The sequence below is a fragment of the Nycticebus coucang genome, chromosome 2 (assembly GCF_027406575.1).
Source record: "Nycticebus coucang isolate mNycCou1 chromosome 2, mNycCou1.pri, whole genome shotgun sequence".
Lineage (NCBI taxonomy): Eukaryota > Metazoa > Chordata > Mammalia > Primates > Lorisidae > Nycticebus > Nycticebus coucang.
In genome coordinates, this window is record NC_069781.1 from 6,497,116 (window position 1) to 6,513,152 (window position 16,037).

The 16,037-nt window shown below is 51.8% G+C and overlaps 1 protein-coding gene across 2 annotated transcripts in view; it reads right to left on the reverse strand.

Moving 5' to 3' along the window:
- LAMC3 (laminin subunit gamma 3) overlaps positions 1-16,037 on the reverse strand; it is a 66,215-nt gene that overhangs the window by 22,353 nt on the left and 27,825 nt on the right. For both annotated transcript variants that reach the window (XM_053556540.1, XM_053556530.1), the window contains exons 9-14: positions 12,676-12,786; positions 9,180-9,372; positions 8,914-9,035; positions 6,178-6,396; positions 3,971-4,159; positions 41-286 (exon numbers count right to left, since the gene is read on the reverse strand). In XM_053556540.1, the coding sequence (XP_053412515.1) occupies positions 41-286; positions 3,971-4,159; positions 6,178-6,396; positions 8,914-9,035; positions 9,180-9,372; positions 12,676-12,786 (1,080 nt within the window). The remainder of the gene's footprint in view (positions 1-40; positions 287-3,970; positions 4,160-6,177; positions 6,397-8,913; positions 9,036-9,179; positions 9,373-12,675; positions 12,787-16,037) is intronic.

Consider the following 16,037-nt stretch of genomic DNA (forward strand, 5'->3'; position numbering starts at 1 on the left):
GCTGCACAGCCTGGCAGAAGGCCCTGTGATGAGCACTCACGTGAGCATCTCTCGGCAGGCCCTGGCGCCAGGGCACTCCCATAGAAACCTTCCTGACAGCGCTCACAGTGATCACCAGTCGTGTTGTACAGGCAGCGTGAGCAGCGGCCAGACAGGGGGTCACAGTTGCCCACGGCATTGGGGTCCACATTTCCATTGCATTGGCACTGGCGGCAAGGCTGGGGGGCCCCAGAGAGCCCCAGTGGGTCCCCAAAAAAGCCATCATCACAAATCTCACAGCGCCGTCCTGTGTGTGGAGAGGACAGGTGTGAGGAATGGCAGGGCTGGGCCCCAAGGGGTAAGGGTGAGCGTGAAGCAAAGTGGCACCCTCTGGTCTCATCAGGCACAGCTTGGGCTCTGGGTCAGGCAGATGTGGGGCCAGCTTCCAGCTCTGCCCACTGGCTGTGTGATCTTGGGAAAGCCCCTGTGCCTCTCTGAACTCAGGCTTCTAGTCTGCAAAGTGGGGACAACAATGGCAGCTCCCTCATAAGACTGTTGAGAGGGTTTGGTGACATGATCTGTACAAAGCACTTAACAGGGAGCCTGGTATGTGGTAAGTCTTCAGCAGTGGTGTCTGTCATCACATACTCATCCTCATCATTATCATCACTATGACCTTCCCCCATATCTTCACTAGCACCTCAATCACCATCATCATCACCTCCCATCATCTTGACCCTTACCCCATCACCTCATCATCATCTTGATCCGCATCATCACCTTCACCTCATTTGACCCTTATCTCATCACTTTCATCACCCTCACATCATTTGACCCTTACTTTCATCATCATCATCTTGACCTTGACCTTCAACGTCACCTTCACATCATGTGATCCTTATCTCATCACCTTCCTCATCATCTTCATCTGCATCACCTTCACCCTCACCTCGTCACTTTCATCATCTTGACCTTGACCTTCAACGTCACCTTCACCCTCACATTATTTGACCCTTATCTCATCACCTTCCTTCAGCCTCACATCATTTGATCCTTATCTCATCACCTTCATCATCATCGTCTTTTTTTTTTTTTGAGACAAGAGCCTCAAGCTGTCGCCCTGGGTAGAATGCTGTGGTGTCACAGCTCACAGCAACCTCCAACTCCTGGTCTTAAGTGATTTTCTTGCCTCAGCCTCCCAAGTAGCTGGGACTACAGGCGCCTGCCACAACAACTGGCTATTTTTTGGTTGTAGTTGTCGTCGTTGTTTGGCAGGCCTGGGCTGGATTTGAACCTGCCAGCTCTGGTATATGTGGCTGGCGCCTTAGCTGCTTGAGTTACAGGCCCCGAACCCTCATCATCATTTGACCCTTATCTCACCACCTTCGTCGTCATCTTGACCTTGATCTTCAGCGTCACCCTCACATCATCTGACCCGTATCTCATCACCTTCATCATCATCTTGACCTTGATCTTCAGCATCACCCTCACATCATCTGACTCTTATCTCATCACCTTCCTCCTCCTCATCATCTTGACCTTGATCTTCATCACCACCCTCACATCATCTGACCCTTATCTCATCACCTTCCTCCTCATCTCATCTTGACCTTGATCTTCATCATCACCCTCACATCATCTGACCCTTATCTCATCACCTTTCTCCTCCTCATCATCTTGATCTGCATCATCACCTTCACCCTCACATTACCTTGACCATTTTACTCATCACCTTCCTCATCATCTTGCTCATTATCTTCATCATTATCCTGATCACTCTTCCTCTTCACCATCACCTTCACTATCACCGTCCAATGCCCCTGTCTCCCCCCCTTCTCAGAACCCCCTCCTCTCCCCTCAGCTGCTCTTCCTGGTCCCTTCACCTTTCATCTGCTTCCCGTGGCTTCTGAACTCACTTTAGACTGTGTGTTTCAGACTCCTGCCCCGCTTCCTGGGTTTGACCTGCAGTTACTGCTTCATCTTTCAGCCCCAGGGTCACTCTGAGCCCCAGGGGAAATGCTGCCTGAGGAGGCCTTTGGAGGGTGGTGTCCTGGAAGGTCCATTTGGGACACAGACAAGGCATTAGAGAAACATACTTGTGCCATGTGGTAGCGTAAACACACTCAGCTCCCTGCATATCCCTATGTGAAACAGAAGTTGGGGGGATCCGTAGACCCAGAAAGCAGCCGTGGTCCTCTGGGGGCAGCAAGGTGAGGGCTTTGTTAGGTTGCCATGTTCACATGCACCTTCCAGCTCCTCTTTAGATTTCTACACTGCTTCGATGGTCACAGTGAGTATGTACTAATTTTATGATTTAAAAAATAGCTGTTGTCAATGTGAAAAATAGATGTGAGCTCCCCGTGCCCTCAAAATTCATCAGTTCTATTGAAATCAAGTTCATGTTACTGAGGGAAATGAGGGATACTAAGGAAGAAAAGAAAAGGATGGAAAGGAAAAATCTGAAGAGAGTGCAAGGTTGAGGCTAGCATCTGCCTTTGGGATTCTAAAACAGAAATGAAGGTAGACAGCAAAGAGGGAGCTCGAAGCTGGTGATGAAGGATGTGGGCCCCTGTAATTAAGTGGCCATTCACTTGGATGTCCCCAGGTGGAGAAAGTTTGCAGAGCAGGCAGTAGCTCCAGGTACCCTGGAAGGGCTGCAAAGGGTCAGGATGGCAGGCAGGTGTCATCCCAGGATAAGGGGGTGCAGCCACCTCAGATGTCCAGGCGAGCTCTGCATGTGCTAGTCTCTCACAAGGCCCAAGGACACTGGTATGGGTAAAGAAGGGACAGGGGCCTGGCAGAAAGCCTCAGAATGAAAGTTCATCTAGGTGACCCTCTCTCCCACGGCCTGCTCCCCTGATATCCTCCCTTGGGTCAGCCCGAGCTTCTCTAACTGCCCGCTCTCATTGGCTGGGCCTTCCTCACATCTGCTCATCAGGAAAGCCGCAGTCAGGATGCAGAAAATGTGGGGAAGGTTATGGAAATGGAGGGATGGTGTGATGTCCGGTGGGGTGTAGGGTCCTGCGGACCTTGGTCCCTTGGTTCTTGGGCTGCCTGCTCTGGGGCCATCCGCCCAGCCCTGCTGACTGCCAGGGAGCTGTTCTCACAACAGTCCCAGTGAAGCAGAGCATTTGACAGGACCAATTTAATGCACCACAGGTATCAAAAGCACAGTCAGAAGCCGATGACTAGGCTTCTCTGTCTAGAAGCCATGAGACGTTACGCTGACCGAAATGAGCCAGACACAAGAGGACAGGCGTTGTCCAGGTCCACTTGTGTGAGGTGCCAGGAACGGCTAAATTCAGAGAGACAGAAAGCAGGACAGTTGTCATCAGGGGCTGCAGGAGGAGTGCAATTAGTTGGTTTAATGGGCACAGTTTCTGTGTAGGATGATGAATAGTGTGAAACCGGGTGGTTGTGACAGCTGAGGACACTGTGAATACACTTTGCGACACTGAGTTACACACTTAAGAGTGGTGAAGATGGCAAATCTTACGTTATGGATGTTCCCTCAATAAAAAATTATGAACGCAATATGACAAAAGCCTTTGAATTGTACATTTAAGGAGGTAAATTGTCAGGTATGGGAGACAGGAGGAGGAGGCCGGGGGAGGGGACTTTCCTCTTCACACATCCCCTGATGATGTTTTTAAAAGCCAGGAGTTGAATCAGAGGCGTTCCACCTGGCTGTGTGGCACCATTACCCTGGGAACCTGCTGGGAATCCAGCCTTCTGGGCTGTATCTCAAGCTGTGACACCAGGCTCTGTGGGTCAGGACCCAAGCATGGGTATTTTCAAAAGGCCAATGGCTCAGGGACGGCCAGAAACCCACAGCAGCCTGGGGCCCTGGCTATGGGGCTAAGGGATTCGGGGTCCCCAGAAGTCCTGTCTGCCTGGATCTCCCCACCTGCCACACCCCAAACACAGGGCAGAATCAGGGCATCAGACCGCCCCTTCCCTGGGGCGGGACTCTGGGGCAAGAATCACTCACCTCTCTGGCCCGGGGGACAGTGGGTGCACACCACGTCCCCGCTCCCCGGCACGACCGTGCAGGCCGACTGTCCAGGGCAGGGGCAGGGCTTGCAGGGGTTGGCTTGACCTGTGAAGGGCGTGCCATAGAAACCAGGCGAGCAGCGCTCACAGGACGGGCCCTCAGTGTGGTGGCTGCACACGCAGATCCCTGAGGGGCGAGACAAGCACCTGCCTGAGCCCAGAACTCCACGGGTCGTGGGCGTCCTCCTGGTGGATGTCACAGAGCACAGCCCGGGCAGAAGTGGCTCAGGAAACCTCCCACGGTGGAGGCGGCACGGCCTGGAGCCCACCCACCCTGGACTCATGCCCATCACTTACTGCCCCTGTGATTCTGGGCAACTTGTCTGAAACCCCCACGCCTGAGGCCCTGACCTGCAAGACGGAATAACAGCAGCACTAACTTCAAGGTTTTCGTCAGTGCCCAAGGTGACCTATGTCCGAGGCGCCACACACTCCCTGCACCCGGGGAGATCAGCAGCAGCATCACTATGTCCTCAGAGCTTGCTCTGAACCAACGGGCCACACGGCCATGCTCATTCTCCTAGTGTTGTCCTCTTAACCAAAGGGACCAAAGGAAGACTGACCAGCCCGAAGACAGGCACGGGCCCAAGATTCTCGCCTTCATGCAAGTTTCTAGGACCTAGTCACAGAGAACAGAGCCCCGACCCTGCCCTCTGGCTTCTGAAGGCAGTGGATTCTGCAAAGTCTTTCTCCAGCCCGGGTTGCTTGGGTAGGTCCCACTCCAGGAGTCAGGTGAGAAGCCTGGTTGAGAAGGGGTTAACCACGACCACCTCTCCAGAAAGCTCCCATTCAGATGAGTGGGAGCCCCACACTGCGGAACACACAGTATGGGTGGCATCCAAGGGACTGTCCCTACCTAGGCCCAGCACCCACAGGCTCATGACTGCTCCCAACGTGGGCAGTGGTGGCCACTTGCCCAAACAGAGCAGGAGTCATGGCAGGGCCAGAGGCTATGTGGGGATGGCAACCTGGTCCCAGCACATGGAAGGACTCTGCTTCCTCAAGAGAGGCTGCCTGAACAATACCGGGAAAGAGTTATGAGTCCCCATCCCGCTTGATTAGGGATGCTGGCCATGGGCACTAGAAGGGAGGATGACCCCTGTGCTTGCCATCCCTGGCTAGGTCTGCCAACTCCCAGGTTACTATCTTTCCAGGAAAAAAAATGCTACACTGACCTTCCCTTTCTCGGAGAGAGCCCACCTGCTCCAGGGAGAGGCCTGAGTGTGGGAGTGGAGAGGCCTGTCCAACCCCCTCCAGCACCTCCTGGCTGTGTGACCTGGAGAGAGGCATCTGTCCCAAGGGGCTCCTCCACAAGTGGGTTGGAACAGCAGCTGACCTGGGAGTCCAGGCTGGAGGGCAATGTGGCTCTGCCACCTACTGGCCGTGTGGCTGCACCATTGTCCCCTGTGAGACGGACAGCAATGGCTCTGGTACTCACAGGGATCTCTGCGGGACCCAGTGATGCAGTGTGTAAAAAGGTGGCTCGCATGTGGAGGGACCTGGTGACATATTTTATTATTTCCTGATAGTCCTGAAAAGTAGGGACTCTCCTCGCCCGCATTTCCCAGGTGAAGACCCTAAGGTGAGCCCACTTAGCCATGGCGGAGCTTTGGTGAAAACCAGGTCTGTGTTTTCAGAGCCTGGGGGTTTCCTGCCCTCTGTGTGGCCTTATCTCCACAACCCCACTTGACAGAAGAGCAAGCAGATTTGTGGAGGGACACTTGTGAGCTACTACTATCTGCATGACCCTCGGGGAGCCCCTGCCGTTGCCTGCCTGCTAATGCCTCTGCCCCTCCTCACAGCACCCCCCCAGCAGGGCAGGATCCCTGGGGTCTTCCCCTGGCCCTTCCTGGGAAAAAGAGGGCCAGCCCAGACAGAGGGTGGGCCAGGGCCAGCTGGCCGGCAGAGACTTGATGTATTCAAACCCCTTGGCACTGCACCTGGTACTTCAATAAATTCCAGTGACTGGTTTTATTAAAATACAAGATGCCCAAGCAGCAGCACAAGATGGCTCAATGCCCGTATGTCACCACAGCTTGGCCAACACCTTGGCACCTGTGCTAGGCTGGCCCATCCAGGTTGGTACTCATCTCACTGTTGTGGGTACAGCCAGGTGGCCTTGAGATTGGGTGCTGGGAGACTCACCGGTGTTGGGGTCACAGGTGCCATGCTGGTTACAGGTGCAAGGGATACAGGTGGCATAGGGACCCCCTCGTGGTGTTTCTCTCTTGTATCCTGGAGCACAGGATTCACAGAACTGGCCTGTGTAGCCCGTGGGACATGAACAAGTCTCTACCCAGGAGGCTGGCGGGGAAAGCCCCCGTCGGGCTGATGTGAGCTGGACAGCAGTCAGGAGCGCTTGGCCTGCATGGCAAGACAAGAATGATACTGTGCCCGTTCCTCCCCTAAACCTGCCTGTTTGTGTATATACAATAATAAAGGTGGCCGATGAGTCAGTCATTAATAAAAAGTCAAATCAAGGGCAAGGGAGACAAATGGGCAATTTTCAGGGCAAGAAATAGATATGGCTGAGCATTTTATAACGTCCACTCATTATCTAATGAGTGGTTGTGAGAGAAATGTAGATTTAAATGACAATGATAGCCTTTAAAACCCTCAGACTGGTAAATGTTTTAAAGATTGATTAGAGTGGCTCAGCACTTATAGCTCAGCTGGTAGGATGCCAGCCACATACACCGGGGATGGCAGGTTCGAACCCAGCCCCGGCCTGCCAAAGAATAATGACAACTACAACCAAAAAACAGCCAGGTGTTGTGGCAGGTGCCTATAGTCCCAGCTACTTGGGAGACTGAGGCAAGAGAATAGCTTGGACCCAAGAGTTTGAGGTTGTTGTGAGCTGTGACACCATGGCACTCTACCGAGGGTGACATAGTGAGACTCTGTCTCAAAAAAAAAAAAAAATTGATAAGAGTGGAGGATGGGGTGTAGGAACTCACATGGCCTGCTCAGAACTGGATGCTACGCTGTAGACAAGATTTTAAGATCTATTTTCTAAAGTTTTTAAAGTATCATAAGATGTTTCAAGACTAATGAAAATAATAGTTCAGCAGGGCACAGTTGCTCACGCCTGTCATCCCAGCACTCTGGGAGGCTGAGCAGGAGGATGCCTTGAACCCAGGAATTCAAGACCAGACTGGACAACAGTGAGACCCCATCTCTACAAAAAATAGAAAAATTAGCCAGGTGTGGTGGCACACACCTGTGGATTCCAGAAGGATCTCTTGAGCCCAGGAGCTTGAGGTTGAGATGGAGGCAATTATGCCACAGCTCCAAAGCAGAAGAAGCTGGGCCCAGGGGGTCGGGCTGTAACCCCTAGCCCTTAGACTCAGTGAGGCCCTGGGAAAATCTGGCCACTTCAACCAGAAGTTCTCAAAAGGAGCAGAATCGCCCCCTACCCCAGCAACCTTGGTGGGTGACATTTGGTTATCACCTGGATATGTGGAAAACCTCCCCATGTGACCTTCAAATGTCCTGCTGAAAGGGCAGAAAACCCCTGGGTAAACATCTGAGCCTAGACCTCAACTCCACTTTACATAAAGCCAAGGTCTCTGAAACTCCTGGGCTCAAGTGATCCTCCCGCCTCAGTCTCCTGAGTAGCCAAGACTACAGGTGTATGCCACTGCTCCCAGCTACCAGGCACGTGCGAATGTCTTAGGCGCATGTGGAACTGTCCAGGGATGCAGGTGCTGTCCATGCAGTTGGAGGAAACACTGTACTTGGTTTTGCTTAGAATTTTCCCAACAACCATTCACCATCGCCATTACAACCTATTTCAGGAGCAGCCCTCACTCTCTTAGTTATGATTTAGTTCCCATTTAGTTACGATTTCAAAATGACAATACAAAGCATTTAAATGATAAGGGTCAACCACATTCAACTGAATGTTGGAAACTGGGTTTTACAGTGTTAACCACAAATGAGCAGTTCCTCTGCCAAGTGCTCTCTCCCTACACAGCAAAGCAACAAAGCCACCGAGCCTAAGTAAACCTTTTGTAAGAAGGTGGCGGTGCCCTGGCCTGCCTGTGACTCCAGTCCTGGTCACTGCTTTCAGAGACAAACCACACTCTTCGTGTAAATCTTCCCAGTTGCTGCTGACACCACTAGTCCTTGTTCACCAGTTAGCCACCCAGACGCTATCTCCCTGGCCCTGCCCTCTGTGTATGTAAATGGCTTCTGAGCTTCTTGTTTCTCCTAAATCCAAACTTATTCCTTACAGCAGGGAAGCTCTGACCACTTCCTACATCTTCTAGGGCGGTCATGGGCCTGAGCACTGACAGTTTGGAAACCACAGGATTATTTTTTATATCATTCCCTTCCCTTGTATGTATTCTGTACATCACAGTTAGGACATTATATTGATTTTTTACATTGTGTATAGGTGTATAGGTTATCACCAGGAATAGGTCAGAGGATAACCATGCCAATCACTGTATGACCAGGGTGGGAGGTTGTGTCAAATACCAAGGATATGTGATACCTTGAGCTTTTAGGGTGGCCTGAGTGCAATACTGCCAGTGACCAGCAGGGGAGCCACTCTCCTAGAGGAACCCTGGCCAACTGAGGAGGGTGGTCCACTCTCTCCACTGCTTCAGTAGCCACACACCTGCCCCTTAGAGCTGACGGAACACCTGTTCAGACCCTGCCTCTGTTCTCAGCCACCATCCCTACTGCCTTTATGAGTTACGTGACCTTGGGAAAGTGTCCTTACCTCTCAAGAGCTGCAAATTCCTTCCTAGTAAAATGGGGACAATAACCACCCTGATGTGAGAAGGTGACAAGGCCATACCCAAAGGAGCCCAGCCCAGTCCCAGGACCAGGTGAGTGCTTGGGTCTTGGGGGAATGTTGCTGTCATCACTGACCGGCAGGGCCTGGGCTCTGGTGGTGGCCAGCACAGATGTGAAGACTGGTCAGATTGGTGAGGACCCGCTGGAAGTGGAACGGGGGCAGCGGAGGGTCCACATCCTCAGAGGTCTCCTGCAGGCTGGCAGGGGGAAGCAGTCAAAGTGACAGCCTGCCACGGGCAGGTGGCACCAGGGACTGAGAATGACCATAAGGGCATGTGAAGTGGGCCCGGACCTCAGGGGCCACCCGACCCCTATTTCTCAGGACAGAGGGGGACACTTACAGGAACCTGAGCTGTACCTCCCCAGGCTGCCCAGTGTCCTTCGGGCTGGACAGGCTGGAGTGCCTCAGAGACAGGGCCAAGCCTTCCCCTTCCAGCTTCAGATGCACGGGGGGTGGGGTGGCCCCAGGGGGTACCCAGAAGGTCAGTGTGAGGGGCTGCCCATAGCTGAACCGCTGGTCTCCCAGGAACATCTCTGAAGACAAGAGAAGAAAGCTCTGACAGTCTGAACACAGTTGGATTGGTTTGAAGTATCTCAATTGATTTTATTGGAAATTAAACATTGAAACAAAATAACTACAGCCAGCAGAACATCTAAGGCACTCTGCACAGCAGACCCTGGGGGTGGCCAACCCACACCTCTACAGCCCGTCTGTCCCTGGCTTCACCCGTGTGTGACCCATGCAGTTATGCCGGCCCCATGCTTGGTTTCATGCTCTGCTGTCACCCTCTTGACATTCTTTTTTTTTTTTTTTTTGAGCCAGAGTCTCACTATGTCATCCTTGGTAGAGTGCGTGGCATCATAGCTCACAGCAACCTCAAACTCTTGGGCTTAAGTGATTTTCTTGTCTCAGCCTCCCAAGTAGCTGGGACTACAGGCACCCACCACAACGCCCAGCTATTTTTGTTGTTGTTGTAGTTGTCATTGTTGTTTAGCAGGCCCAGGTCAGGTTTGAACCTGCCAGCCCCAGTGTATGTAGCCAGTGCCCTAACCACTGAGCCACAGGTACCAAGCCGGTCTTGATAGTCTTAACAATTTTATCTTTGAACTTGGGTTTGTAAGTGATGTCTGACAGCACAGTGGAGTCTGAGCAGAGGAGACACACACACAATATACATGACCTCAGAGCCTTGCCGCCCACTCACATGTAACCTTCACAATGGCCCATGAGCACAGAATTCCCATGGCCCCCAACGTGTGGGAGGCAAGGGCTTGGTGAGCGCACTCTGGCCTGGTTAGGCTGAGGCACTGCCGGGCCCAGGCCCCACCTCCCATTCTGTTCAGAACTTGCTCTGAATTTGGAATGAAGTCACAGGTGTTCTGAAAATCACAGATGACCAAGAAGACCTATGTGATCCCTTCTTACTCATGTCACTTTCCTGTATCAGCCAACCGCTCATGCTGAAAGTTATGACCTAGAAGGAGGCAGAGGAAAAGGAGAAGGAGGGAAAGGAGGAGGAGAAGGAAGGCCACCCTTCCTTCTTTTTTTTTTTTTTTTTGTAGAGACAGAGTCTCACTGTACTGCCCTCAGTGAGTGCCGTGGCATCACACGGCTCACAGCAACCTCTAACTCTTGAGCTTACGCGATTCTCTTGCCTCAGCCTCCCGAGCATCTGGGACTACAGGCGCCCACCACAACGCCCGGCTATTTTTTTGTTGCAGTTTGGCCGGGGCTGGGCTTGAACCCGCCACCCTTGGCATATGGGGCCGGCGCCCTACTCACTGAGCCACAGGCGCCGCCCCACCCTTCCTTCTTTTTTTCTTGCAGTCTTTCCTTACTCATGACGAAGCCAAAGGCAGACTGGGTTGGCAGAACATGTGCATTATCAAGAAGCAAAATAAAAACAACTGGGTTCATTTTGTGCAGGGTTTCCACTGTCCTAATAAGAACAAAATACACAACTGTGTATGAGCTACAAAAACAAAATTATGTCATTTCAGTGATTCCACATGTGAGCTGAATCCTCTGATATCTGCTTGCATCAGCACTGCATGCTACCAAAATAAAAGTTTAAATTGATGCTAACAACTTAAAATGTTAATTTTTCTTTACCTAGAATGGCATCGAATAGCAAAAATAAATAAATAAATAATAAAAACCCCAAACTCCCCCCAAAACACCATTACAAATCGAGGGGGAAACTGAAGAAAAATAAGTATTTATATCTTAGTACCTTAATTGGCACTTTCCCTCTATTTGGGGGGAGAACTTCAGTTCCGCAGCAGGTCCCTCAAATGCTGCAGCCCGTTATGCCACAACTTTGGTGGGAAGATCCTGAACAAGCTGACAGGCCCTGCGTCCCTCTGCCCAAGAGCACTTCCTGGCGGATTTGCTCATCTGAGCAGAGAGCAGTCTCCAACCATGGTGTCCTGGGAAAGGGTGGACACGCCCCAGCTATACTCCAATTTGAGCCTCCAGAGTCAATCACCAGTGCGTGTACAGCGCTCACTCTGCCACTTTTCCTGCACACTTTGTACACGTGAGATCAATGTCCATGCTGTTCTGGGCGCACATACATCTCAGTAACGGACACATCACAGCCCAACAGTGGGCGAACCAGCGCCCCCTGCTGGAAGATATCAGGATTGCACTGTTACGAACTGCTCCACACCTGTTCTGTGCATCTTTGCCCTAGTACGGACACTTGCAGGCAGAACACTGAAGAGACCTTCTGGGACAGAGGGTATGTGTGTTCATTAACTCTGAGACCTGTCACTAACCAGCCCAGAGGGCTATTTCCACATTCCCTCCCTGCCTGGCTCAGGGAGCCCCAGGGGCCTGCGGCCAAGAGCGCTGCAGGGCAGGGCAGGGCGTCCATGTGGCTCACCCACTGCAGTGTGCCCAGCACCCAGCGCAGAGCCCAGAAAACAATACTGGAACAAAAAACTCCTTTTTCTCAAATACGTCAACAGAGCCATGAGCATGTTTTCTGCTCATGGGCTTGAGCTTGGAGCACCTGCCCTATGACAAGACCTGAGGTTTCTTTGCTTCCTGGCTGCGGGGTGAACACTCCTGACACCCATGCCATCACCACCCAGCCCTTCTTGGGGAGGGAGGAGAAGGCAGAACTGGCCGGGGTCAGCCAGCAGACCCCAAATCTGTCCACAGCAGAGCTAAGAACGGGCCCCAGCTCCTGGCTCTGGGACTGAGGCAATGTCCAGGAGACCCAAGCCCCCTTGAATGGTGGGGTGGGCACACAATGATCAAGAATTTCCCTCCTTTTGTGGGAATCCCATGTCCCTGGACATGGGGGGCAGTGGCCTGGCAGGGTGAGGGACTGATGGGAGATAGACAGGGGGTATGTGGGGCCTAATGTGGCAAGGCTGTGACCAGGAAAATGAGGGTTTCATCACACACTGCAGTCTGATGGGAGAATAACAACCCCCAAGGTGTCAACATACTAACCGCTGACCCCAAGTAGGGAGGGCATCTTGGGATGTTAAAGCTGGAAGAGCCACCCAGGAGAGTCCACACAAGTGAGGGGACATGAGAAAGACCCACCCTGCTCTGAAGACAAAGGGACCATAAGCTACAACATGCCAGAAGGTTCTACAAGCTCAGACAGCCAAGGAAAGAACTTCCCCTGGAGGCTCCAGGAAGGACATGGCCCTATGGGCACTCCGATTTTAGCCGTGTGAGAGTCACTTTTGACTTCTGACCTCCAAAATACTAACAGTAAATCTGTGCTGTTTCAGCCACTAAATTTGTGGCAATTTGTCATAGCACCTGAGGAAACCAACACGGAGTGGTGTGTCCTGCCTGGGGCCAGCAGCTACCTGGTGCTGTGAGCTCCTCCTCTTCTTCTGGGCTCAGCAGGATCCCACTCAGACTCCATCGTGGGGGATGCTCAGGCTCCCCTCCACTTCTGGCCCACCAGCCCTCTGCTCCTGGACAGCAAACACATCAGCGTGAGGCCCTGGGGGTGGCTTCCAAGTGACAGCTACAGCAGTTCTGAGTGGGGGAGGGAGCCCCAGGAGGCTCTGCTGGGGGAACGATCAGGCCTTGGGGCTTGCCCTGTCTCTTCAGGGAGGTTTTGAGCTCAACATGAAGACACAGCCTGGAGATCCCCACATGGGGATCTAGGAACATCAGGGCAGTATTGGACCTGATCCATCTTCAGGGCTTCAGAGAACTTCCTCAGCTGTGACCTCACCAGGCTGTCCTTACTGGTAGGTGTGTCATTAACACCATGCACTCAGGGAGGGGCCCTGGTCCCCAGTGTTGGCTCATTCCTCCCTCTGACCATGGCAGTTAACATGGGACACAGCCCAGTATAGAGCAAATGATCTCATGGGGTGCTTTCAGGGGGCAGCTGGAAACCTAACACCTGGATAGGTCTGAAGGAAGGGATGGAGAGAGGGAAGACGTCAGAGAGGGGAGGCTCAGGCTCCTTGGTGCTGGACTAGTTTCTGCCCATTGCAGGCTGTGGGCTCTGGGCAAGTTACTTAACCTCTCTGAAGCTGGTTCCTTCCCTGAAAAATGAGGGATATGAAATACACATGTCCCAGGCAGCAGTTCTTAAAGTTGGTCTCCAGACCCCAGGAGACCCCTGAGATCCTTTCTGGGGAGCCCATAAAATCAACTATCTTCCTACTAACAAGATGTTATTTGCATCTCTCATTCTTTTTCTCTCACGAACATTCAGTGGAGTTTTACAGAAGCTGCAGGAGTGTGATGTCACCAAGGCAGAAGGAACGTAAGAATTAGGTGGCTTCTCTCAGCCAGGCCTTAACGCGATTCACAAAAACGTGAAGTGAGCAGCACTCTTCTCACAAGATGTTCTTTCTTTTAATTTTTTTTTTCTTTTCTTTTTTTGAGACAAAGTCTCACTATGTCACCCTGGGTAGAGTGCCATGGTATCACAGCTCACAGCAACCTCAAACTCTTGGGCTTAAGTGACTCTCTTGCCTCAACCTCCCAAGTAGCTGGGAGTACAGGTGCCTGCCACAATGCCCGGCTATTTTTTTGTTATTGTTGTCATTGCTGTTTAGCAGGCCCAGCCCAGGTTTAAAGCCCCCAGCCCTGTGTGCATGTGGTCGGCACCCCAACAACTGAGCTAGGGGCACTGAGCTTCATTTTTTTTTTTTTTTTGAGACAGAGTCTCATTTTCTTGCCCCCAGTAGAGTGCCATGGCATCACAGTTCACAGCAACCTCAAACTCTTGAGCTCAAGGGATCCTCTTGCCTCAGCCTCCCGAGTAGCTTGGGACTATAAGTGCCTGCCACAATGCCTGGCTATTCTTTAGAGACAGGGGTCTCACTGTTGCTCAGCCTGGTCTCCAACCCACGAACTCAAGTGATCCACCTGCCCAGCCTCCCAGAATGTTGGCATTACAGAAGTGAGCCAGCACACCCGGCCTCTGTTCTGTCTTTTAGAAAGAGTTCTCTTTCAGGCTGGGCACAGTGGCTCGTACCTATAATTTAGCACTCTGAGAGGCCAAGGCAGGTGGATTGCTTGAGCTCATGAGTTTGAGACCAGCCTGAGCAAGAATGAGACCCTGATCTCTACTAAAAATAGAAAAACTGAGGCAAGAGGATCTCTTGAGCCCAAGAATTGGAGGTTGCTGTGAGCTGTGACACCACAGTACTCTACCCAGGGTGACAGCTTGAGACTGTTATTTTTGTTACTGTATAACAGGTTCACTAAGGCTGGTTTTGTTTGTTTGAGACAGAGTCTCACTATGTCGTCCTCAATAGAGTACAGTGGCGTCACAGCTCACAGCAACCTCAAACTCTTAGGCTTAGGTGATTCTCTTGCCTTAGCCTCCCAAGTACTGGAACTACAGGTGCCTGCCACAACACCCAGCTATTTTTTGTTACAGTTGCCATTGTTGTTTAGCTGGCCTGGGTTGGGCTCGAACCTGCCAGTCTCAGTGTATGTAGCTGGCACCGTAACCACTGTGCTAAGGGCGCCAAGCCCACTAAGACTATTTTAAAATGAATTAATAAGTAGGCATTTAAAAATTACTGTTTTCTTTTCCAAAACAGTCAATATCCATGTAAGAAACTCACATAATAAAAGCACTTTGGGGTTCTCAATATCTTTCATGATCAAAAACATAAAGGGAAACCAGGTGCAGTGGCTCATGCCTGTAATCCCAGCATTCTGGGAGGCCGAGGAGGGTGGATTGACTGAGCTCAGGAGTCGGAGACCAGCCTGAGCAAGAGCAAGACCCCATCTCTATAAACTAGCCAGGCACTGTGGCGAGTGTGTATGGTCCTACCTATTTGGGAGGCTGAAGCAAAAGAATCACTTAAGGTCAAGAGTTTGAGGTTGCTGTGAGCTATGATGCAATGGCACTCTACCCAGGGTGACAAAGTGAGACTCTGTCTCATAAGACAAAAAAATAAAAAAATAAAAAGAAAAGAAGACACTGTTCTTAGGCTCCAGAAAATTAGTCTGGCCCTCCAGTGACATGGGGACTCTTGTCCACATGCAACAGTGACCCACACACCCCTTAGTCCTGCCTTCTACAGTGTCCAGCAGAGGGCGCACTGCCCCATGTCTGGGCGCCCAGAGCCAGCCCTTACGTTCTGTCCCCACCAACTCCCAGCCCTTCCTGGGGCCATGTGGGAGGACGGTGAGCTCTGAGGGACCCACAAAAGCTCTGCTTCAAGGATGTGGCTGTGTCACCTGGATTTGGGGGTCCCAAGCAGATGGCCTCCTACACAGTGGGTAAAAGTAAAACTCAGGAGCTGATGCACCCTGGCACCAATGCCTGAATTATGTGACCTCAGGCAAGTGACCTACTTTTTCTGGGTCTCAGTTACCTCATCTGTAAAAGATGAATGAGATTCCAAGCAGGTAAGGAGCTCAGCACGGTGCCTAGCATACAGCAGGTACCCGATAAGTGGAGGCTGAGAGATTGAGCCTAAACACCGGGCCCGGCATGTAGACGCCCCAAGGGAGGCCAATCTTGACAGGGTGAGTAGAAATTCCTCTCCAGGATCCAAAGGGTGCTACATCCCAGGCCCCCACTCATGAGTATATTTTTATTCTTTTTTTGAGACACAGTCTCGCTCTGTTGCCCTAGGGAGAGTGCCATGGTGTCCTAACTCACAGCAACCTCAAATTCAAGTGATCCTCTTGCTTCAGCCTCCCAAGAAGCTGGGACTATAGGCACCTGCCACAACAGCTG